The following is a 26,194-nucleotide window of genomic DNA, read 5'->3' as shown; positions in this document are numbered from 1 at the left end:
ATTTCAAATATGTAATAATATACAGGGTGTTCCATTTGAAAAAATTGAAACATTTGAAAATAGATATCCTTGTTCTCTCTGTATAAAAAATAAATGTATCTCAAAAATTTGACAGTAATTTTGAAAAATAGAGCATATGTACTATTTTGTTAGATAATAAGAACACTTCTTTTTTTTTGTTGCTTAAACTGTAATTGGCTAAATTAACCTGTATTTCTATTAAAAAATGGTCATAGCTATTAAACCATTCGGTATAAAGTATGACAATCTTATATTTTTAGAATCAGGAGAAAAAAGCCGAATTTAAAAATATATAGGATGTTTGTTTCATTTTAAAAATTGTATCTTTGGTATGTCACACGTTTTTGGACTACTCTGTATACTTACTAATATTTTCCGATTATGCATCTCTAAAAATTGTACAATTTTTGTGGAAAAAGTTTTTCTCTATCTCTAATAGTTTTTAAGTTATTTGCCGTCCAAATACTAATGGACCACCCTGCATGTATATGTATGTATAGGATGGCCCAACGAAAAGCTCACAGCTTAATTTCCAGTATTTAAAATGAAAATGTGTAAAAACACTCGAACCCGTTGATTTTTTATTAGAAGGGGACAATTTTTTATTGTATTTTCAATCTTTCAACTTCTTACCTTGAACAAGGGTGACAGTCACCCGCAAAATTTTTAATGATAAGTGATATTGAGCTACAGCTAATTTTAAAGGTAGTTGTACACTGATTATAACCTCCAAGTTTGAAGTCACTGCCATTATCTCCGTTGATATGGCGGCTTGTCAAAGCCTGTAGAGAAAAAGCTTTTAGGTAATAATTTATTTATCGCAATAAGAGCTGCAGGCTTTAAAATGAGGGTAGGAAGACCTCTAAAAGTGGGATATCATTGAATCGTTTTGACGAAAAGGAGTTTTACCAAATCATCAAATTTAAAAGGGTTTCTTTATTTGTAATTTTTTTTAATGTTAGATAATTGATAAAAAGTATTCGCATTACTTTTATGATCAATTTATTAAATGTTGGAAATGATCACCATTTACCTCCATACAATAAAATAAATTTAGTTCAAACCATTGTCTAACGTTACGCAACATTTAAAGTGTGATTTGGTGGCATTCATGAATTATACGATTAGACGTAAAACTTCTCTCCGTCAATACGATTCAGTGATCTCACTTTTAAAAGTCTTTCTGCCCTCATTTTGAAGTCTGCAGCTCTTGTTGTGGTAAATGAATTCTTAACTAAAAGTTTTTTTCCTCATAGACTTTGACAAGCTGTCATCTTAACGGGGATAATGGCAATGACTTCAAACTTGGAGGTTCAGGGTACCACTATTTTTCAAATGAGGCGTCACTCGACACTCTTGCCTATTAGAAATTTTGAGGGTAGTTGTCACCCCTGTTGAGGGGCTGAAGTTAACGGTTTGACAATACAATAAAAAATTCTCCCCCTCGAATCAAAAATCAACGGGTCCGAGTGTTTTTACACATTTTCATTTTAAATACTGAAAATCGAGGTACAAAGTTTTCGATGATCCACCTTGCATATGTATGTAAAGCAAGCCATCAGCACCTTATTCCTGCAACCAATACATCCTATTTAACCCCTTTAACAAGAAAGGTTCTTATTAAGACATTTTAGTTTAATGTTCGACTATAATAGAGGAGAGTATGATCTTCTAAATTATTGGTAATACATTTTAGAAGAAGTGGGGTCTTATAAGACATCATAGTATGTGGTCGTTGGCATTTGTTGTAGTTAATTAGTTGTTTACAGTCTTTTGTACGGTGGTCAACTAGGTTGTATTGGTTGCAGGAATAGGTGTTCGTGGCTTCCTTTCAACCACCTTCAATACTCTGCCCAAAACGTATATGGCAGCATCGTTCATCAGTCTCTCATATATGTTAAATCGCCTGTTGTCAGCTTCATCATGAGCATTGGTAGTCCTCTTTACTATGAAATAATTATTTTGTGGAGTCTGATTTAGAGACTTATTTTTCCCAGAGTTTTTACAAACAAAAAATCAGTTGGAAAATGCTACTTTTAGCTTGCACATGGGTGCGATAAAGCCACCAAATTACATTATGGTAAGACAAGAAATTAATAGAAGTTTCATTGGCTCGATTTTAAAGAAAAAATAAAATCTGGCAACCAACACCAAGTAAAATGGCGAAGCGTGCTATAATGGATTAGAAAGTTGTCGTGGCAACATATTCCATTCAAATGGCCACCGGATATACCGGCTTTGCATCCCACAGACCACTTTATTATTCTCTCTGACGCTTATGTCGACTATCTAACTTCAGCGAACAATTATGCATGATTAATGTTATTAACGAATTTTACATGATTAATATAAATTAGCGGCAAATAATTTAATAATAAATAATTTCACATGCGATCTGATATACGATATTTTAAATAATTGCACCTGACCGAACCTGTCAAAAGAAAATAACATTTTCAATAATTTAAAATTTTTAATTTATATTTATTGTTAACATGTGTTTTTCAGTAAATGTACTTTACATACGTTTTTGTACTATACAGCTATCCCTGCCATATCTACACATAAATACTCAACGAAAGCGGGTATTTCGAAGCCAAATTTTTGACTAGCCTCATGTATTAAATACATACGTATGTAGCTGTAGTAGTTATAAATAACAATACTAGAATCGAACACTGGTTTAGATGTTGAGATGTATTATTCTGATTACTGTCCAATCTATTATTGTGGATGTAAAATCCTTCTTCAAAACAACTTGCAACTCCGCTAGGTTCCCCACTCCAAAATTCGTTTTGGTCCTATTTTAGTCGCAACGAAATTTCCTTTAATAGATTTAAGACGTTCACAAATACTCTACCTCCTGCGTTTCAGAACATAAGGTAATGATTAATTATTCTTGACGAAGGGTTGTAGATAAATTTAAATAAGATAGTGTTTGTAAATAAGATGTGTGGGTCCCAAATATTCGCACTAACGAAAAAATTCATTACAAGTCGTAGTGGAGTTGAAATATTTTATTCTCTTTAACTGAAGGTAAGATAATTCCACCACTTACATATACTTTTTTACTCAATTTGTTTATTTTTGAGGCAGTTAATTTATGGAACCATTGTTGTCCTCGCGTTGAAGGGTAAGCTTTTATATATCCATTTATTTCATATGTTGACTTTAATTCACATTTTATAACCAAATCTCATTAGGTGCTTAATTTCTTTAATTATCTGCTTTATTTTATGGCTAGGTCTGCTTAATTTCATACTCCATGTATCTGTAATAATCAATTTCAATCGATGAAATAAAAGTACCGCAAAGTAAATTTGTTTGCAAATGCACACTTTGAAAACAAAAATGTGTTTACTTCATATTCATTGTACCTATTTTTGACGTAAACTTTGCAAATTCCAAACTTAAAGCGATTTTATTACACAAAAGTATTAAAAAAAGTATTGGCATATTTTCAGGTAATTTCAATATTTTGCCTAGTTTTACAAATGTATAATATTTTCGAAGAAAAAACCACTTTTCGCAACAGTTTAGCTTGAAAATTATTACACTAGATGTATTTTTATACAGAAGAATAATAACGATTTTTTATTGTACAATGACTTCTTTTAGAACAATAATATTTAAAATACAATTTAACAGAATATTTTCGAAAATTTTTCAAAATTCTAATAATATCTACAGTAATGGACAAAAGTATATAGACAAATGACTTTTACACAATACTTCAGCCATAATTAATTTTATTGAAACCCAAATATAAAATAATTATTCTTCGGTATCTAATTCTTTTAAAATACAAATACATATTCTAATTTTCCACAAGCATTCAGTGCTGCAAAAAAATTATTGAAATGTCGAGGGACAAAAATATATAGACAAATATAAAAAACTATTATTTTAAAACTAATCGATTAGAAATACCGCAAACAAATTGTAATATTACGTAATAACAGGCTTAATATTTTGTTGCGTAACCATTATTTTTTATTACTTCCTGACATCTTCATGGCATGAACTGTAAAAGTTTATTGATGTACGAAATATCGATTGCTTTCCAATTTTCCTCCAAAGCTGTGAAAAGTTTATCCTTACTGGAATGCTTTTTATCTGTAATTTGTGTATCCAAATATTCCCACGTATTCTCGATGGGATTTAGATCGGGAGACTGTGGTGGCCATTTCAAAACAGCAATTTGTTGATGCCTGAAAAATTCTTTAGCCACCTTAGAGGTGTGTTTCAGGTCATTATCTTGTTGAAACGTTGATTTCAGGGGCATATGGTGCTCCATATAAGATAACATCACGTTTTCAAGGATATCGACATATAAAAATCTATCCATAATACTTTCAACTCTATACAAAGGTCCTATTCCAAACCCTGAAAAACACTCCCAAACCATTACAGATCCTCCTCCATGTTTAACAGTGGGAAGTGTGTATTTAGGATCCAACCTTTTACCACTAGGGCATGTCACATAATGAATACTATCTGATCCAAACATATTAAACTTGGATTCATCGCTGAAAGATACTCTTTTCCACTCACTTACAGTCAAATGAAGATGTCGACGAGCAAATTCCAAACGGGCCATCCGATTCTTCTTGGATAGAAGAGGTTTTTTTACTTGGGCGACATGCATAATAACCAAGGTCATCCAATCTTCGTTTTATGGTTTTAGTGGAAACCTCTGGTAGTCCCTGTGCTAGAATTTCCTTTTTTATTTCTTTAGGTGTCTTAAACGGGTCTTTGGAGGAAACATATTTTATGAGTCGAATGGCTCTGGGCCCAATTTTTTTGGCCACTCACTTCTCTTTGTTGCTTCAAGAACTCCTTTCTGCTGATATTTTTTAATAATGGCCCAAACAGCTTTACGTTTCACATTTAAATTTGTTGCAATATCAATTTATCGCTAACCAATTTTAAACAAATCAATAATTTTTGTTTTCAAATCAAAAGAAATTTGTTTACCACGCGGCATTGTTCCAAATAATTTTAAAATAATTCAAACTATAAATCGAATGCAAAACACATCAATGTTTAAACTAAACTCATGCAAAATATTTCTTAGAGGATGTTGTCTATATACTTTTGTCCCAAGGAAAAATATATTTTTTGTATTTGTCATCGTGTTTATTTTTAATATCAGGTACAAATTTCATATATCTTTCTTCATTGATATTTACAACTTTTAGAATGTAAATAAATGTATCGATACTTTACTAAAATATTTTAAGAGTAAATGTTTGTTTGCCTATATACTTTTGTCCATTACTGTATATTCATAATGTGGAGTTCATTTGGCACTTTAAAAAAATAGCACGCAACATAAACTTTTTGTTTGCTACTATATCAGGAGGCTCATTGAAAACGAAAAGACGAGTTTGTGTTCAGGAGTTTTTTTCTAAAAACACAGAGACACGTAAATTAGATTTTTAAGAGGAAACAATTTTTGCGATAAAATTCAGTTTCAAATTATTTAGCCCCTTTGCGCTGTAATTAAAACCCTTAGAATGATAGTAGAGATTATAGAGCATGAGATGCCTCGTTTGAAAGGCCTTGCATTCCTAAATTTAGTACAATAATTTTTTTTAAGTTTGAATAATTTTCAAACGGCGTGATAAAACTTTTAAAAAATGATTGTACTGAATTCAAGAAAGTAAGGCCTTTCAAATAAGGTATCACTTGCCCTATCATCCCTATTAACAATTTAAGCGTTACAATCATGGCGCAAAGGAGTGAAACAATTTGGAAGTAAATTTTATCGTAAAAGTTGTCCCCCTTATGAAAAAAATTGACGTGTGTCGGCGTTTATAGAAAAAAAATGTCCCTGAACTTAAACTCGCCTGTTTCGTTTTCAATGAGTCACCCGGTATGTCTAACACAGGTTGAAGGCACTTCTAGCACATGAATAACTTGCTATAGTTATATTGTACCAATTCTGAATGAGTATTTAATCGTGCATGGGATATTAAATAAAATCATCAAAGGAAATTGATTTTAGGTTAAATTGTTGGAAAAAATGAATTTTTTCGAAAACATGGTAATTTATTCAGTAGAATTTATCTCACTTTATTCAACTTTTGCTACTTCACAAGATGTCGTTTGTGCCGTTCCACCCATTTTCCCGAATCCTTGCTCTCGAAGAACCAATTGACCTTTCAATGAGAAACAAAATTCCTTCATCGAATCTGGAATTATAGCAAATTTCGGCGTCTGTGACCAGTAAAAGCAGCATTTTTCCAGCAAGAAATCTGCAATCTGTACTATCCCCTATACCATCCCCAAATACAGGGTGTCCGGCAAGTCGATACAATAATTTTAGGGGGTGATAGATTACGTGATTCTGAATCGATTTAACCAAACATACCTATATACCAAGTGTTACAGTTTTCTTGATAATTCAGTTTTTAATATTTTTTAATTTAACCATGCTCTTTCACGATTGTTGGAGGGTAGAAGAACACCAAGCCTTTTAATCACAAAAATGTACTCAACTTTTTTATTGCCTATAGATAATTGTTTAAATTATTTAAAGGGTAAAATCTAAAATGGCTTTGTTACCTACTTAGAACGACATAAACATGATCTTCCGAGCTTGTAATAAAGCGAAGAGTCAAATTCAAACATGGATTTAATTTAAACGCTTAGGTGTAGGTTTATTCAAATTTCTTAAAAACTTCTTTAGGCAATAGTCTTTCAGTCATGCTGAAAATATTCTTAAGAAACATTTAAAAAATGAGATAAATTAACTTTTTATGTACCCGAGCAGCGCATTCACCAAAACGTTATCTACTAAAAATGATATTAAAAATGAAGATACAGTAATGTTCGCTTATAACGAACCCCAAGGGACCGTAGTAAATAGTTCGTTATAACCGAAGTTCGCTATAAGCAATAAATGGTGTTATGATTGTTTTTTTAATTAATACATAACTCACTTTATTTACATACATATATATTTTAAAAAAGTCAACAAGTAACATTCTTCAACTAGTAACCAATTTAAATAATACATATTTGTTAAATTTAACAACACTTTTTAGGAATTAGAAAGAAAAAAATCGCTAATTTTGGTTTGTTTTATTGTGGTAAAATGAATTTCATTTATATGTAATTCCACATGGGCTATTCCATCGAGAACATTTTGTGGAGTATTTCGCGATTGAAGAAATTGACGAATACTAGAAACATATCGAAGTGCTTCTGTGGTTGTAGGAACGGATATTATTTCATTATTCTCATATGCTGCATCTTCGTCTTCCTCATCATCATCATAAGTGTCAGATGCAGAAGACACAGACGCAATAATGGCATTATCGTCTAAAAACTCAACGCTCACAAGATTGTCATCCACATGAACAAATTCATGAAAATCGTTGTTGGTTTGAAGAAAATCCTCTTGAATATCGGTTTTATTTTTGCATTGATTTTTTTTAAGCCATTCGACTAATGGTAAGTCATCATCTGAATCAAAATTCTCATTTTCGAGAAAACCGGCATGTCGAAAACAATTTCTAATCGTTTGCTTTGACACCTTTTGCCATGCCATATGAATAAAGCGTATTGCATCCAAAAGAGTAATAATAAATTTTTCCTTACCACTATCCATACAAGATATCATTTCCGAGAGGAGGAGTCGTCGATAATGACTCTTTAGACTATGGATAACACCCTGATCCATGGGTTGTAATTTAGAACTAGTGTTTGGTGGCATAAACACTAACGTAATCCACATCAAATTTTTAACATCGGGATGAGCCGGACAATTATCCCTTCATCCCATTCACGTAATGCATTTATAAAAATCTCTGAATTCATCCATGCCCTTTTATTGGACTTATAAGTTACTGGCAATTGTACAATATTCTTAAAACATCTAGGGTTTTTAGATTTTCCAATTACCAATAACTTTCTTTTTTCGGATCCTGTCAAATTCGCTACAACAAATATAGTGATTCTTTCTTTGGAAAGCTTTCCACCTTCACAGGTTTGCCCTTTAAACTTTAGTGTTCTATCAGGTGTAAGCTTGAAGAATAAACCGGTTTCATCTCCATTGAAGATGTCCTCATCCTTAAAGTTTGACCTAATTATTGGCCATTTGTTTTGCAGCCAGTCATCTATAATGTTCATATCAACTGAAGTCGATTCTCCAGCAATTCTTCCACTCGTAATATTATGCCTTCTTTTGAACCTTTCGATCCAGCTTCTATTAAATTTCGGTTCCTGGTTTCCGGACACCTTACTTGCAAAATCTTCAGCTTTTGATTGTAATATAGCACCGCTAACAATTGCGTTATTATTTCTTTGTTGAGAAAACCATTTTAAGAGTCTTTGGTCAACTTCATAATTATTGGGCTTTTTGATTTTTTTTACATTTGAATGTTGTCCACTTTCGAAGGTTTTTAAGATTGTTTCTTTATTTTTCCAAATTGTTGCAACCTAAAATTACATATGTATAGTCAAATTTTAATTCGTATTAATACTATTTCAAATTACATAATTTATTACAAAGCCGGAAAATTACTGGAATAACAAAAAAAAATATCTGTGAACATTGCATATTTTATTGTTCTTACCGTTGATTTACTTAATCCCATTTCTGAACAAATTTCACTCTGTTTGGCATGTCTCTGCAACCGTTTAACAATGTCATATTTACAATTTAAAGTTAAAGCTTTACGTTTTTTTTTTTAATGATATAACTCATGATTTTTTTAACGAACGAATTCTTTGAACGCTATCAATATACTGGAACAACTGTGTCGTTTGTGTCAGCAATTTGCTTCAAACGATTTTGGACTTTCCCCGAGAATTGTTTACTTTTCTTCTTTGGGATTTCGGTAAAATCTCGCGTTAAGTTCGTTATAACCGTAAAGTTTTTCTATTCTTCTAAAAATTTAAGGTTCGTTATAAGCGAAAGTTCGTTGTAAGCGGGTTCGTTATAAATGACAAAAATAACATACGTTTAAATGTACTTGAGTTCGTACTTCATAGATTAGTTCGTTATAACCGAAAGTTCGTTATAAGCGAACATTACTGTATTTGCTAAAAACGCAAATCTTTAGAAAATACATGACTTATTAAAATACCAGAGGATTCAAAAACTAAATATTTATTTTAATTATTTTAAAAACTAATTTAAAACTACAACGTAAAAAAGAAATAATTATGAGTATCAACTTTACAATTATGAACTTAATAAGAAAGCTGATCATAGAGAATAGTATAATTAATTATCTTTCGTTTTCAAAATGTGACTCTCTATTTCTTATATACTTGCGTGCTTGTGTTCGCATTTGAGTTGTAGTAACTCCTAATGAAATATTTTGCTTCATTTATATAAATGCTGCGTCGACTCCTTCCACTAATTATATGGTATATAGGTATGTTTGGTTAAATCGATTCAGAGTCACGTAATCTATCACCCCCTAAAATTATTGTATCGACTTGCCGGACAACCTGTATATCAACGAGACCGTTTAAGACCATCATACATAAGGGATTAACATTACCAATGGACCCAACTACGCTATTCTACAATGGTTGAGATGATGATGAATTGGCCAAAAAGCACCTACAAAATTTTCAATGAAGGTACGAGGAATTTCGGCTCAAGTGGATCGAGCAGGTAAAGTCAATCTCCAATAACGGTACGAATGAGAATATGCATGGAGCTCAACGCCATGATAATAGGACCCGGAACCCAGAATATCTTGCAAAAAGAGCAAAGAATAATGAATCTGCTAAACGATCTCTGGACGTTCGCAAAGCAAAACAGGAAGAAGTGAATATTAGAATTAAATATCTTGAGTAAGAAATCCCAAGAAGAACAAACAAAATTAAGGAAGAAACGGAAGGAAGGAAGGAGGCTGGCAGAATCCTTGGTGAGGCGTGGGGTTCTGCCTCTTTTCTTAACAATCCACCTGCTATCGTCTTAATGGAACCACGTGAATTGGATCTTCAAATAACCATATATGCAAACCCAATGTCCGCTACCAGTGAAAACAATAAGTTTCCAACAAGAAATCTTCCATCCTCAAAGTCATCTATAATGCTTCGCCACAACCATTACATATCCTTGCAAGACCATTTCAAGCATCACAAATAAGGCATCAGTCTTACCAATGGAACCAATTACTTCAATCCACAAAGGCTTAAATGACAGAAATAACAATAAAAAACAGTCACACTATTTACAATGAAGATATGAGTAGTTTGGACTCAAATGGATAGTGCAAATAAAGTAAGTCTCAAATAGAAGTTCGAAGAAGAATTTGCTTACGGTTCAATCCCATGATAGTAAGGCCCGAAATCCAGAATATCTGACGAAGAGCAATGAATCTGCCAAACGGTGTTTCATAAATGTCAATATCATTTAAAAGCCTTGTGACCCGTAGAGACAATCGCATTGTTCTATGAAGATTTAGCTAACGATGAATTGACTAAGAAATATTTGCAAAATTCATAATAAAGATACGAAAAACTTCGACTCAATTGTGCAATAAAAAAAATAAAGAATAAGTTGAGTGAGCTGACAAAATCTATGATGAGCCTCTATTCGCATTTCGTCTTCAAAATTGAAGAATTTTACCCGAATTTAAAAAAATATGTTTTAATTTTGCTTATCCATATCTCTTTCGGCCAAAAACACACACAATAGAATTGTATAAGTTCAGGCACCTGTGGGAGGCTGTAAAAACAGGTACAATATTGCACGGAATCGCAGTCAATAAAATATTTGGGACTCTTAAATTTACTACTTTAGGTAAAGGTGCATAGGTCTACAACCCACTCCCACTCCCTTCCATGGTCTATTCAATTGGTCAGCCTATTCACCCTTAAGGCTCGCAAATTTTTCTAGCGTGCCTCATGATATCCGTATTTTGTTACTTCAGTCGAAAGAAGACAACCAATAAAAGTACATTCTCCTGAATTTCGCTTCAAATCATGTTTGCGCTAACACTGAAATTGTTGTGCATCAGATCTTAAAAGAGAAAGTTGGTTTTTGGTGCTTCTCGGTCTAAAGGAAGATTTATACCTTAGAGGATTATATTATTACTACAGTATTGATAATTAATTGAAAGGTAAGAAATTGTATTATTATTTATACAAGTTTTTCTTTCATTTTTATCCTGTATCATTTTTTGTTAAAACACAACATTTTTTTATTAGATAGCATTTTAAATTTTTTTTTAAATAACAAGCTATATTTATTAATGCTAAAAGATTCCATAGTAACAAATTATTTTTTCTAACAGATGAACTTCATCCAAGAAAACTCTCAAGTTTTCGCAAGATCATTGCCTGCCCACCAACATATGCATCTCCATCCTAATCCTTATGAGTTTCAGAGCTCCAAATACCAAAGAACTCTATGTTACACCCCATACTTTCGATCAGGCCATTAAGTAGCAACGGAACCCATGCACACCGCCATCTTATGTGCATCCAATTAGTCCGCCCTCCACTGTTACAAGATTAACTATACACCCTTACATACTTAGGAAGTCAATGCCTATACCACCTCAAATGTCCTCATATCCTTTTCACACATCTCCATCCCAGCCCATTACACCACATCTATCCCCTATGGCACCTCCAAAACGACCTTTTAAGGCGTTGACTAGGGCAAGCGCAGAACCAACAGTCTCCACGCTGCATCCTGCTCTAGAAGCTGAATTTGAAACATTAAAAGACGGGATTATGGCAAGTGTTGCTGAAAGTGGCAGTAATAGAAACATGCGTCGAAATTTTCCAGTCAATCCTGAAAAAATGAACGACCAGGAATATATATAGAGAAAAGAAGAAAAAACAACGAGGCTACCAAAAGGTCTAGGGAGGCCAGGAAGACAAAAGAAGACGAAACGGCTATTAGTGTTAAATTTCTAGATGGACATGTAGTTAAAATCGCATATCAATTGTCATCTTTGGAAAGAGAGAAGATGCGGCTTACGGCAATGTTAAATCGAGCGTTCAGTAACTCTATCCCAACCGAAAAGTGAACCAATCCGATTGAAATATCTCCAAAGAGTCAGAATTGGTCTACTCTCTTATTAGAATGTACCATATGTTTCGGAGATTTCTTCTACCAGAAATAATCCAATTCCTTAATATCCTGAATCTTGAAGTATCTTCCTCAAAGTAAGTTCTTCTTGTCTACTTCTATGTTCTACCTACGTTACACAATTAGTCTTAGTAGTGTAAATGTTTTTCTTACATTTTACTGGTAAGGATGAATGTAAAAAGTGATGTTACAATGACATTGTGTGTAATGTGATATATGTATATACAAGGTTATTCGGCATACAAGGTATACGGCGCGGAATATTGTGGCCAAAATACGAGGCTTTCAAAAAGTTTCACTTTTGGGCTATATGAGGATCTATTATGGCTACTTTTTAAAATTATTTTCATATTATACAGGGTGTCCCAAAAGCCATAAAAGTATGAAACTTGTGTTTTTTTTAATGAAACCCTCTGTGTATTATTACATTTTTGGATTCTCAGATCAAAATAAGAGTCTGTTTTAATAAAGTTTACAATACCTAAAACTTAAGGTTTTTTAAATAATTTTAATTTTCATGTTTTAAATTGTTAAGAAGTATTTAAGTTATGTAAGTGTAATTTACAGTGTAGTGTAACAATAGATCATATTTTATATCCCAATCACGATAAACTTGCCATCATACCATTGCCATTATACAGGATGTGCGAAAATTAAAAGTAATCAAATAAGAACTTTAAGTGGCTATAACTTGATTAATTTAAATACAACGCTATATTTTTTAACTTACCAGGATATATAATTTTGGATTACCTATCGAATGGTATTAGGGTGTTCATAACTAAGTCTTTGCATTTTTACAGAATACGCTAAATAATTGTTCTTTGCGCCATTTGGTGTTATTAGTTCAAAATTCCAATGTATAATTCAAATTCAAATGTATATTTTAAAATGTAAAATAATTTATTTAATCTGTCAATTTAGTCTGCGTAGTTTGTTTTTCGTTTTTGCTAGAATGGTATTATTTTTCGTAATTTTGGACGCTTAGATCGTTGAATTAAAATAGATTTGAAATATTGTTGTGGTGTTACATAGTTAAAATGAAGATTTACCCAAAAGAAGAGCGTATCGACATGATTTTTATTCTTGGAGAATGTCATAAGAATTGTTTATTGGCTTCTCGAGTTTATGCTCAAAGGTTTACCGAAAGAAAACATCCTAAGCCAGCCGTTTTTGAAAGATTATTGCACCAATTTCAAAAGACAGGAAGCGTCAGTTACAAGAAATCCATTACAAGGAAGTCTGTCACTGAAGATGACGAAAATGTTTTTATGGTAGTTGGTTCATTTATCGAAAATCCCAATATTAGTCAAAATTTAATGTCGCGAGGTTCGACAAGTTTTAAATGCCAACTTTAAAAAAAGGTGGATTGGAAGAAAAGGATTTCAAAATTGGCCCCTCAGATCCCCGAACTTAACTTCACTAGATTTCTTTTTGTGGGGATACATAAAAGGAATTGTCTACAATACGACTCCGACAACTTCACAGGATATGAAAATACGTATAAGAGACGCGTTTGAAACTGTTACTCCACAAATGCTTTCCAGAGTAGTTTTAAAAAAATAATTTGTAAGTGCCTAGAAATGGATAGTAGACATTTCGAACATCTATTATAAATATTTTGTTTCTGTGTTATGTTATAGTTGATATGTGATTTAGAACTTTGAACTAAAAAACACCAAATGGCGCAAAGAACAATTATTTATCGTATTCTGTAAAAATGCGAAGACTTGGCTATGAGCACCCTAATACCTTTCGATAGGTAATTAAAAATTACATATCCTGGCAAGTTAAAAAATGTAGTGTTGTATTTAAATTAATCAAGTTATAGCCACTTAAAGTTCTTATTTGATTAGTTTTAATTTTCGCACATCCTGTATAATGGCAATAGTATGATGGCAAGTTTATCGTGATTGGGATATAAAATATGATCTATTGTTACACTACACTGTAAATTACACTTACAAAACTTAAATACTTCTTAACAATTTAAAACATGAAAATTAAAATTATTTAAAAAATCTTAAGTTTTAAGTATTGTAAACTTTATTAAAACAGACTCTTATTTTGACCGGAGAATCCAAAAATGTAATAATACACAGAGGGTAATTTTGATACTTTTATGGCTTTTGGAACACCCTGTATAGTCCTAAAATCGACTATTTTTGTAAAATTTACAGTACTTAGGTTCAATAACTTATTTTAACCACATATGTAAAGACGACATAATTTTTAGACTTTTTGAAGTATTGCATGACTGCCCTCTACTTCTCATCCCGATTTCCCTGCAGTGTATTACATTTAATTATGCATTATTATGTTTGCAATATATGTATATACCCAGTTTCCTTATGATATGTCGTACATGGGTAGCTAAAATAAAATAATACTTCTATTATTTTTATCAAAATATCATTTTTTTTATTTTCACACGTCCTCAAGTCCATATGTGTATGAATTACTATACGAGCGAACCTGAATCATTCAAATGAAGTCATTCATGTTCATCTTTCTCAGATTACTATAGTCTATTTGGAAATGTTTGGCAGCACAACTAAGAGTCGAAAGCCATAAAACCTCAATAAACCAGTGTTGTTTCGCCTTTTTAAAATGAATTTGATATATACTTGTATTAACAGTATCTGTATCCTCCTTGTACAGAGTTGAAGTTAAAGTTTAGACTATCTTGCAGAACAAACAATAGAACCGCTAAGTATTACCGACAATGACTTGGATGAAATGAGTGACATAGATGACGACGACGATTTGTGGAACAATCTGAACTAAATGTTTTCAAATTTGTATTTCTTCTTTTCTTTCCTACATTTTTGTCTCTATTATTCTATTTTTGTTTTCCACAATAGTAGTGTAAATTTTTTCTGTTGTACTATGTTGCGTTATTATTTTAAATATTGATATTTAAATAAACATTCCAAGAAATTAAAAAATATATTAGGTGTACAACTTTGCTTCCGCCGTTTTTGAATAGATGTATGTAGCGGTAAGTAATGATCGAAATAAATAACCCCATGTGGGCATGCAGGAGCCTTGGGCACCTGTTAACATAACCTCATAAAAATATTAGTCTATTTGTGTCTTCATCATAAAGTTATTCGCAATTGAAAATGTCAGTGTACGAGCCAAATTCTCGTCATTTGCGGGAGGTTTTACTTTTCTGCTTCAATATGAAGAAATCTGCTGCTGAGGCTCATCGAATGCTCTCAGATACTTATGGGGAAGCCACTATTAGTGAAAGGACATGTCGTGAGTGGTTTCAGCGCTTCAAGAACGGTGATTTTCACGTCGAAGACCAACATAGCGGTGGAAGAAAGAAGGTTTTCCAAGATGCGAACTTGGAAGCATTACTTGACGAAGACTCGTGTCAAAGTCAACAAGAATTGGCACAATCATTGGGAGTGACTCAACAAACAATCTCAAAACGCCTCAAAGACATGGGAATGATTCAGAAGCAAGGATATTGGGTGCCGTACGAGTTGAAACCAAGAGATATTGACAGGCGTCTGTTCGCTTGTGAACAGTTGCTTGCAAGGCAAAGACGGAAGGGATTTCTGCATCGTATTGTGACTGGGGACGAGAAATGGGTTCATTACGATAATCCCAAACGCAAAAAGACTTGGGGATATCCCGGCCATGCTTCCACGTCGACGGCCAAACCGTCTATTCATGGTTCCAAAATCATGCTCTGTATTTGGTGGGATCAACTCGGCGTAATATATTATGAGCTGTTACAACCAACTGAAACAATCACAGGTGCTCTTTATCGAACCCAATTAATGCGTTTGAGCCGAGCATTGAAAAAGAAACGGCTGCAATACAACGAGAGACATGATAAAGTGATTTTGCAGCACGATAATGCTCGACCCCATGTTGCGCAAGTGGTCAAGAAATACTTGGAAACATTGAAATGGGAAGTCCTACCCCACCCGCCATATTCTCCTGACCTAGCTCCTTCTGATTATCACTTGTTTCGATCCATGGCACATGGGCTAGCTGACCAACACTTCCGGTCTTATGAAGAAGTAAGAAATTGGATAGAATCGTGGATCGCTTCAAAAGATGTCCAATTTTTTCAACACGGGATTCGTATGCTGCCCGAAAGATGGGAGAAAGTAGTGGCCAGCGATGGACAATACTTTGGATCCTAAAGGTATAATTAGTTTTTTACAATAAAATCGCGAAATTCGGAAAAAAAACGGCGGAAGCAAAGTTGTACACCTAATATATATATTTAATTTCAAGCTGTACCCTTCTTAAACTCTGCCACTAGTACTACATTTCATCCGCACTATTATTGTTTAAATTTTATGACCTATTGTGTTTCTTAAGGATCTAGGGTAAACACGACCTTAAATTGCGAAAATTGCCTGTTTACTATGAAAACCGTCCATTGTCTTTTCAAATTTTAGCGACTCACCCTGCTTGTAAAAATTTGTGTTTATTGGTGTTCTATGCTGCCAAACATTTTCAAATACATTATAAAATACTCATTAACTTATTCCACATTCCTGATCTCGGCCCATCAGTAAAAAATTCGTTGTCTAACAAATCACCTATTGGACTTTGGCGCAAGTAACCGTTGAAGTTTTTCGCATATTTCCTACCTTTTGCCTTTCAATTTTCTTGCATTTCCGTAGACTTGACAACATTATAAAGTGTCGGAACATTTTCCATAACGGTTAACCCCTTGCTTTAACCTTTATAATGTGAAGAATTTAATGTTTAAATTAAATTCTTAAGGCCTTATTAGATCTTAGAAAGCTCTTTCTTAGTCTTGAGGGTCTTAATGTAGAATTTGTTTGCAAAATGAACTTTGATAACCACAATAAGCTGTAGTGTCTTCATGGGAACGCGTTCTAGAATAAAATTATCTGAAATGTAGAAATAGCTTAACTTCGTTATACTTTCGGCATAGATTTAATATCAGTTTGCTCTCAAATTGTCATAAAATATTTATAATAGTCTTAAATCTAAACTCACGTCTATTGAATGCCTCTGTCAGGGGTATTAAAACTAAGCAATAAAAGTGTGTCCCAAAATTACAACTCTTCTTGCAGAATTTTAATGAGGGTTGGTTCTTTGACTTTTCTAAGTTGCCACCGATTGTTATTGCGATTTTTAAAAGAAAATGACACTTTACTCGTGACGAATTATTATACCTAAGAAAGGTTCTGCTGAATTGCTTTATTTTTATGTTAGGCCCTTGTTTGAATACCGGTATCTTTATCTTTTATGACCAAGCGTGATGCCCATAAATTTCAAAATAAGCATTTCGAGTATAAACCTAACATTGATTATAGACACACTCTGTAATAAACAGAACTACTGAATTTATCTCTAGTAAAAATCCTCCAAGGATTCTCTCTAAAACTTTAATTGGATAGTTTCAATAGGTTATTTCTCTGACAAATGCATTCATGCTTAAAAACGTTAGATTTTCAACAAATCATGTCAAACTTAGTTGCGAATAAAATATTTCCAACATCGATAAAAACGCTTTTCTGTTTGTTTTTTATTGTGTGTGTGGCCAATGTAATATGACTAATTTAATTATTTTCCAACATCAACTTTAAACTGATATTGGTTTATTTATTATAAAATATTACGTTTTATGATCAAACAATCACATGAATATTGAATTAATGGTGAATATGGTAAGAATAATCACATTTCTCTTGAAGCTATAAGTACTATCTGGTTCATTCTGACTTGAAAAAGGACTTTGACAATTGCGAATTTTTAAAACACATATTTGTGGTTATGCCTGAGGCGAAAAACAATTTTTTAGGTGTTTTTCCCATTGAATATGGCCCGACTAAGTTTACCACATATCTCTTATTCTAGCGGACAGTCCGCCATTTTAAACTGTCCGTTTCCTTCGGTAATTTTGGTTGATTGGTGGTTCATTGAAGAAATTTCGGCAAAAAAAAACTTCGTCTTTTATCGACCCTGCAGATTACTTGTGCAGCGCATGGGGCTTCAAATGCGTTTCCAACCGTTTATTTGACTGGTGTAGGTGTTCTATACGTGAAGCTGTGCTTAAGTTCAAATCAAGTCAAACAGCTTGAAAATTTTAACTAAACTAAGCAAAAAATAATCTTCCTGTGAATGCAATTTTAAGGTCTAAAGGATATTTCCTTCGTGCATAAAAATACTCCACATTTGAAATAATCATCATCCAAATTTAGAAAATTTAGTCTTTTTGTGAAAGGTATAAACCCCACGGGTCTTTCATTATCTGAAAGACCATCTTATGGTCTTCGACGGGAAAGCATAAAACATTGCTTACAAAAATGTAAAAAAAAATCGTATACATAAATTCGCATTACAAGATGTCTCGGAGTACAGTGCCATAAATTCAACCACATATTCTAGGGCCCAAAATTTGACGAATACTCCATATAAATATATATCGAAATGTGCTTTGTTTTCAATGTACAGGGTGTAAAAAATTTGTTCCTGAGGATGGTTTTTTATTAATATTTTCGAAACGTTTCAAAACAAATTGATGAACTTTTGTGCTTTATTTTAATTTTTTGTGGTCTTTCTGTGTCACTATAAAGAAATTAACACATTTTCCTGGGACAAGTAATTCAGAGAGGCAGTGCTTAAAAAATACTTAAACTTTTTTGTACTTCACTTTGTTTTTATATGAAAAATTTTTAATTTGAAAATTTTTATATAAAAAATGTACTTTTATTGAAAGTCAAAATCTCCAACAGTTTTCAAGAAAGTTGAAATTTAACAAATCGGTAGATGTTATATTTTAGTAAGTAAACATCAGATTTAAAATTCAGTTGGCTTTGAAATGAAAAAAGAATATTTTTGACATTTCCATATATGGCAACATATATTAACAGTCTGAAGGTTTTTCGATATCATAGGAACAGTGTTTAATGACAATTATTATTAATGAAAATGAATTAAAGAAGGATATTATATCTGATTTTTATTTAATAGAAAATAATATCCACCGATTTATTAAATCTCAATTTTCTCGAAAACTCTTGGAGATTTCAACTTTCAAAAAGAGTTCATTTTTTATGCAATAATCTTGAAATTCAATATTTTTTCTATAAAATTGACAGTAAAGTTAAGTAGAAAAAAGTTTAAGTACTTTTTAAGTGCTACCCCCGGTATTGCCCGCCTCTGGAAAAATGTGGTAATTTTTTTATATACATATGTGTGGTATATCTCTATATAAGTAATAATAAAGTACAACATTTCATTAATTTATCTCGAAACATTTTGATAATATTAATGAAAAACCATTTGGCTTTTTTTTTGGCCATTGGCTAAAAAGAAACCAACTTTTCACACTCTGTATATCGAAAATGAAGCGCTTTTCAATATATATAGTTTATATAAACTTTTTATCATATTTTGGAACCTAAAATACATGGTATAATTTATGACACCATGTTCAGAGACACCTTGTATATAAAAAGTTTCATATGAGCTTTGGAGACATTATTATTGGGCAAGACAGTTCAAAAATTAAGAATTTGTAATTCTTTGTTCATTTTTTTAATCCTGTGTGCTGTCTATGCATAGTAATAATGTTTCTATGCCTCATTTGAACCCCTTGTATATTGAAATTAAACACTTTTTAAGCAAATGCCATAACTGATTCATATACATATACAGTACCGAGCAAAAGTAAAGCAACTTTTGTTATCTTCGTTCAATTCAACCAAGATATAAGATATGGGACAATTCAGTGCAGGTAATATCTACTTGGTAAAGGTAAAGTAATAACATATAAAATTTAGTTTCCTAACGATTCGTATTTTTTGTAAAAAAGAAACAAAAAGTTTTACAGCGAGCAAAAATAAAGCAACTTTCAAATTTACACATAATAATTAAGCACAATATTAATATTTTGTCGGACCTCCACCATTTCTGATGACCTCCAGACATCTCTTTCTCATAGACGAAATTAAGTTTTCAATATACTCTTTTGGGATCGAGTTCTAGGCCTTTTGGATGGCGTCAAATAATTCATCTGATTTGCGAAATTTTTCAGTTCTATTAAGGCAAATTTTCCTTTCTACCAATTCCCATAAATTCTCAATAGGATTGAGATCTTGACTTTGAGCGGGCCATTTGAGCACATTCACTTTCTGATCCATTAAAAATTTTTTAACGATTTTAGCGTTGTGCTTTGGATCGTTGTCGTGTTGAAATTTACAGAGAAGGGGCATATTAGCTTCAGCATAAGGTAGTAAATGGTCCCTTAGAATATTTAAATATTGATATCGATCCATAATGCCGTTTATTCTCACAATAGGGCCCACACCTGCTTTGGAAAAGCATCCCCATATCATGACATTTCCACCGCCATGTTTGATCGTGCTCAAAGTGTATTTGGGCTGATATCTTTGGCCATGCGGACGTCTCACCCATTGAATACCATCAGATGAATGCAAATTAAACTTACTTTCGTCTGAGAAAAGCACTGTATTCCATTTCATGTCGTTCCACAAAAAGTGTTCATTTGCAAAATCCATTCGGGCACGTCTGTTTTTCTTAGATATGAATGGTTTTTTGGAAGGCTTTCATGCTTGAAGTCCAAAATCTTTCAAACGACGTCGGATGGTATGCACAGATATATCTTGTTGCGTTTTTAATTCGCGTTTTATATCGACGGCTGTTTTAAACGGTTGATCTTTAGATATTTGTCTGATGCGACGATCTTCACGAACAGTGGTTTTCTTCGGTCTTCCTGTTTTAATTGGGTTGTCCAATGTTCCTCTTAATTGAAATCTCTTTATAGTTCTTGAAACAACACTTTTAGTTAAGTTTAGTTGTTTTGCGATGGTCACTTGTTTAATTCCATTTTGATATTTTGTTATTATTAATTGCTTTATATCTAAAGAAAGTTTTTTTCCTTTTGGTGTATTTTTCACTAAAAGGCACTTCAACGACACAGGCAGAATTAGAATGAAAAATAAATAGGCTCATTTTACATTGAAATGCTAAAAGTTGCTATATTTTTGCTCGCATTAAAAACAAATTTTTTAACAATAATAAAAAACGAGTTGGTAAAAAACTGATTATTAGTTGTTTGTACTCTAATCTTAGCTAGTAGAAATTATCTGCATTAGGTTGTTCTATACCGTATGTCCTGGATGGATTTAAAGCAAATAACAAAAGTTGCTTTACTTTTGCTCGGTACTGTACATCTTGTGTCCTACACAGATAGAATCTCTCTAGTCTGATTAATTTTGAGTTTTTACAGATTATGAACAAATCCAGCAAATAACTAACGCTTTTGACAAAGAAATAGAGATTTTATAACATCTAATCCTATTTCAAAGGTCAATGGCATAATAATCTATAAATGGGCAAACAGAATAGAATGGATACATGATCATCTTAAGTCTCTTAGGCAGTAAATTAGTACCACAGGTAGATACATTTTTCATGCTAACGGTACAATGTATTCTAAGATTGCAGTATTAACATAGAATTTGCCCAGCATTATATAGAAGAAAGCGTGGGAGATTTTCATATAATCCTTTAGCACGTGTTCCTTAGTTTTTATGCTCTTTTTGTTGTGTTGGATGAGCTTTAACTTCATAAGTTTATTTTTATGAATAGAGTTTCGAGTTATAGAGTAATAAGCTTTACAATGCTCTACCACAGGAGCGCAAAAGTTAGTAATTACAAAGCTACAGGATTGTAAAGTAAAAAACTTAAAAATCAATTTTTAATTATGGTTCTTATACCAAACCATTAAAACTCATAAAATTAAATACCTGGAGGCTTTCAGGATAAGGATTCATATCTGCCAACGATTTTTACATTAATCATATAGGGCGCCACATTCGGTTCATGATATATACTTGTTTAATTCATTTGTACTTTTTTGTCCGTACCAAAAATCCACTTTTAAATGAAAAAGATAATAGTGTATTGTTTCTGCTTAGAAAAAATGTACCTTAGTCATGTCACTCAGAGCCATCGTTTTTGGTGAAAAATGCTTTAGAACCAGTAAATATTTCCCAAAGCTTTATCGGATTTTTGACGAACCCGATTTGACCTGATTTGGAAATTTACATAATTCCAGATGATGTGTTTAAACTGAATGAACCGGTTTTTTTTAAGAACTGAACTTGATCTACTGATTAATCTAAATTTAGAGTGTTTTATTAATAATCTTCTTAGCTGAACAAACTACAAACTTCCTATCCTATACACTGACGCTTCACTTTTGAAAATCAATAAATTCAATTAGAACATGTGGAATTTTGAAGTGTTACTAATATTTGGAAAAGTGCAAAAACGAATTAGATTTTTAATTTTAGAACCTTCATAAACCAACTTACCATAGAATACTACCATAGAATACTTTAAACCATAAATCACCCTTTAAACAACTGTAAGATTTATATGGAGTGTAAATATTCAAGGTAAGGGATCTTTATATAAATTGTGGTCTTTTCGAAAATATTTCAAAACCGACAGAAATATCCATTGTACTTCTTTCCTATTATATTTTATAATTTTTGGCAAAAGAATGTATCAAGACACTGTCCCACTGACAATTTATCCATATCTAATTTATTTACTTTTAACATTAGAAAAAAAGTTCAAACAGAGACTCCCTTTCATTTTAGGAGCGGAACTTAAAAATGGCCATATCGTCCTTCCTCGCATGATCCGTACCCCGCACGTGAAATAAACTTCCTTATTTCAAATGGAACCGCCTAATTTAAAAGTTAAAAACAAATAGCTTATTAGTGTAATTTGACTATATTGCTATATCATGAACTCAATCGGAAGGGGAGTTTAATAATATTAACAAAAAAATTCATCTCCTGATTTTTGAGCAACTATAATGAAATACCTTGTGTAGCTAAAAATTTGTTGTGTAGAAACAACTACTCTATAAGGTCGTCGGGGGTAAATATTCGCAGTTTTGCATGAATGAGGATTATAATCAAATTTTCTGAGCAATCGTTTTAAACAAATGTTGTAGCTATTGCCTATTGCCTATTGGCAATAGCTACAACATTTGTTTTTATCTAATAATAAATCTCATCGTTTCAAATGCGTTTCAACAAACGCGACAGTTAATTATTAATCCCGCTGCAGATACTTAGTACGTTTACCCCGTTGGTTTTCTCTCTCGCTCCAAATAATTATGTGGAAGATTGATCCATTTTAAATTTTTATTCAGAATTTTAACTGATTCCTTTAGATCACTACTATTTTTCTGGTAAAATCAAATGAAGTAAATCTACGTACACTTCAATTTTAGTGCGCGGAAAAGTCGATGGGGTAAACATTCACAAAGGATTCTTGTCCAATTTTATGTGCGGATGTTTGTCCCATGTTTAATCATCTGCGTTCGTAAATGTTTTTAAAATAACATTTAAATGCGTTAAAATTTTATTAATCAATCAGTGTGTTCACTCTAAAATGGACGCTACGATTAGTGACTGAAGTTTAACCCTCTGGTAGGCGCGTGAATTTTACTGCGGCAGTTAGTCGCGTGGACTACAAAGGTAGTCCATCTGTTTTTATTTCTTTTATAAAACATTTTGAAATTTGGTAAAAGAATTATTCATTTCCATGTTACGTTATTGCCATTGCATAAACCACTTTGTCAGGTATTTATTAAGTGAGTTCTTTACAAAGGAAAAAGAAACTTCAAATATGTTTCTTAAATCTTTATTAAGAGGGATGTCTCATAAATGAGGATAACACAGCATAATACTATAACAAAATAAAGTGAACAGTTTCAATTTTCGTGTTAATTAATGAACAAAGTTAGATGAATTAAAGTAAATACAACAAAGTAACATAAACTGAAAGAAACCGATAATAGCAAACATGTAAATAATTAGTCTGACAAACATGCAGTGCACATATCTCTCATGTGTACTTTGCAGGCAAACTTGATGCATTTTTGACAAAACCTTCTGGTCATTTTATTGACATTTCTTGGACATAAATAGCAACGACGCACGCGATTTCCCGTCAAATCTGGTAGTGGAGGAGAAGATAAGGTTTCATCTAGTCCTACTAGAATTCTTGCTCGCCGTCTAGTTTCCCTTGGTAGTGTATTTATAGTTGATCTATATTCAATTTGGGGTTTTATTAGCTCCCATGCAAAATTTTTAATAAAATCTGATCGTAAAACTTTATCTTGAGGGTGATTGGCTTTATACACATATGAAGCGTTTATATTAGATATATTTAGTAAGTCATAAAATATGACCATTGGCCATCTATTCGTTGTTCTTGCCACATTATATGTCCCACACATCTGATCTATTAAATCGACACCTATTTTCGTTTTGTTGTAGCAGGTTATTAAATATTTCTGGTAACTTTTTATTATAGCTTTCTGGGTCGATTGAATTGTCATGATACATTGTGGAAATCAGAATTACAGATTTATTTTTTTTGGAACAGTATGATACTATAATAAGATCTTGAAATCCAAATAGTGAAGTATATTCTTTTCGTTCTTTTTTTGGCAAAAATTCAACGGGTATTTCGCGTTTGTTTTTTCGCATAGTTCCAACGTAGGTTAGTCTCTTTTCAGTCAACAACTTTTTTACCAGTGATACACTGCTAAACCAATTCTCGGCAGTTATATTACGATTTGTTCTTTCTACAGGGTACACCAATCGAAGAACAATATTTTCTGTGGAGTTATTTTGTTTATATGGGCCCTCCGGTTGACATCCCACATAAGGCTCGAGGTTAAAAGTATACTGGGTTTTCGCATCTACCAACACAAACATCTTGATCCCATATTTTGCCGGTTTGCTTGGTATATATTGCTTAAAACTACAGCGACCTCTAAAAGCTGTTCTGTCTGTTCATCAATTGTAACTGTAACTGTTCATCAATTGTAAGGAATTCACTTGATATAAAGTTATTTTGAAAATTAGCCACAAAAGTTTCGAACACTTCCTTTATAGGAGCAAATTTGTCAATTTCTCTTCTATAGTTTCTTGTTGTAATATCATCAAACCGCATACACCTCATAAGGAAACAAAACCGTTTTAGGCTCATTGCAAGGTAACACGTTTCCACACTGTTTCCTTTCGAGTTGTTCCATATTTTACGAGCATTTTTTCTGGAGCTTCTCAATGCCTCAATCAAAAACAAAATTCCAATTAGGGCACTAATTTCTCTCTGATTTGTTAACCTTGCATCTCTGTCTTTTTGAAAGTTGTTTCTAATTTTTTCTATGTATATATTTACAGGCATAGTTATCATTTGAATAATATTGTCAGTTAGAAACAATTTTATGCAGTTAATTTCCGACACTGCATTGCGAGCATTATTTTTTGGTCCAGGAGAAAGTTTTATGATGTTGTGGGCGCGAATTCGTACTAGCAGATTAGTCCTCTCATTTTTCCACTTAGTGGTTTTATCCTTTCCAATATAGAAATTAGTCTTCTTATATTTTTCCTCACCAGACTTATCTGGATCAGAAGGATTTTCATCTGCACCTGAAGAAAATTCTTGCTCAGATCCTGATTCATGGTCGCTATTTTCCTGAAAATCGTCCTCTGATTTATTTACGTTGTCATCTGGAGGGCTTTCTTCTCCACTTGAAGCCTCTTCGTACCATCTCATTCAAACAACAGGATCTCCACTGATTTCCAAACGTGCTTTTTTAAATTCAGACATTTCGAAATTTGACATAATCAACAATACGATTATAAAAAAACAAATTTATGTAGTATATAATTCAAAGAACATACCGAAAATATTTATTGTTGTTAAAATGCAAACTGCACACGCTGCAAAAATATTACGTGATAAGGCGCGTGGATTACAAATGTAGTCCAAACGTCTTTTGCAGTCTCTCAATCTTGCAAACGCACCTGCTCCCATCTAATTTCATACTAAATAGGAGCATTTATCCCGAATATAAATTAATTTTCAAATAGCTGCCATAAGAAAATGTTTGGACTACAATGGTAGTCCACGCGCCTATTGGAAGGTTAACAGTGATATTAATTTCTTCTTTATGAATAGTAATTTACCGGTCATTTTGGAAATTTATTAAATGTAGAACGTTTAGGATTCGTATTTCCATTTATAAGTTTT

The 26,194-nt window shown here is 32.5% G+C and overlaps 2 protein-coding genes across 2 annotated transcripts; both read right to left on the bottom strand.

The window, feature by feature from the left end:
* Window positions 1–7,764: 7,764 nt before the first annotated feature.
* Window positions 7,765–8,375, bottom strand: LOC136413968 (tigger transposable element-derived protein 4-like). Its single transcript, XM_066397742.1, has 2 exons — window positions 8,371–8,375; window positions 7,765–8,311 (listed from the first exon to the last, which is right to left on the bottom strand). The coding sequence occupies exons 1-2, from the start codon at window positions 8,373–8,375 to the stop codon at window positions 7,765–7,767; spliced, it is 552 nt and encodes a 183-aa protein (XP_066253839.1).
* A 15,177-nt stretch (window positions 8,376–23,552) lies between these two features.
* Window positions 23,553–25,717, bottom strand: LOC136413967 (piggyBac transposable element-derived protein 4-like). The gene is made up of 4 exons (XM_066397741.1): window positions 24,997–25,717; window positions 24,517–24,947; window positions 23,978–24,446; window positions 23,553–23,617 (listed from the first exon to the last, which is right to left on the bottom strand). The coding sequence occupies exons 1-4, from the start codon at window positions 25,715–25,717 to the stop codon at window positions 23,553–23,555; spliced, it is 1,686 nt and encodes a 561-aa protein (XP_066253838.1).
* Between the last annotated feature and the right edge of the window lie 477 nt (window positions 25,718–26,194).

The sequence above is a fragment of the Euwallacea similis genome, chromosome 16, assembly GCF_039881205.1.
Source record: "Euwallacea similis isolate ESF13 chromosome 16, ESF131.1, whole genome shotgun sequence".
NCBI lineage: Eukaryota > Metazoa > Arthropoda > Insecta > Coleoptera > Curculionidae > Euwallacea > Euwallacea similis.
The sequence above is the reverse complement of the archived record's forward strand: the minus strand, read 5'-3'. Positions and strand labels throughout refer to the sequence as shown.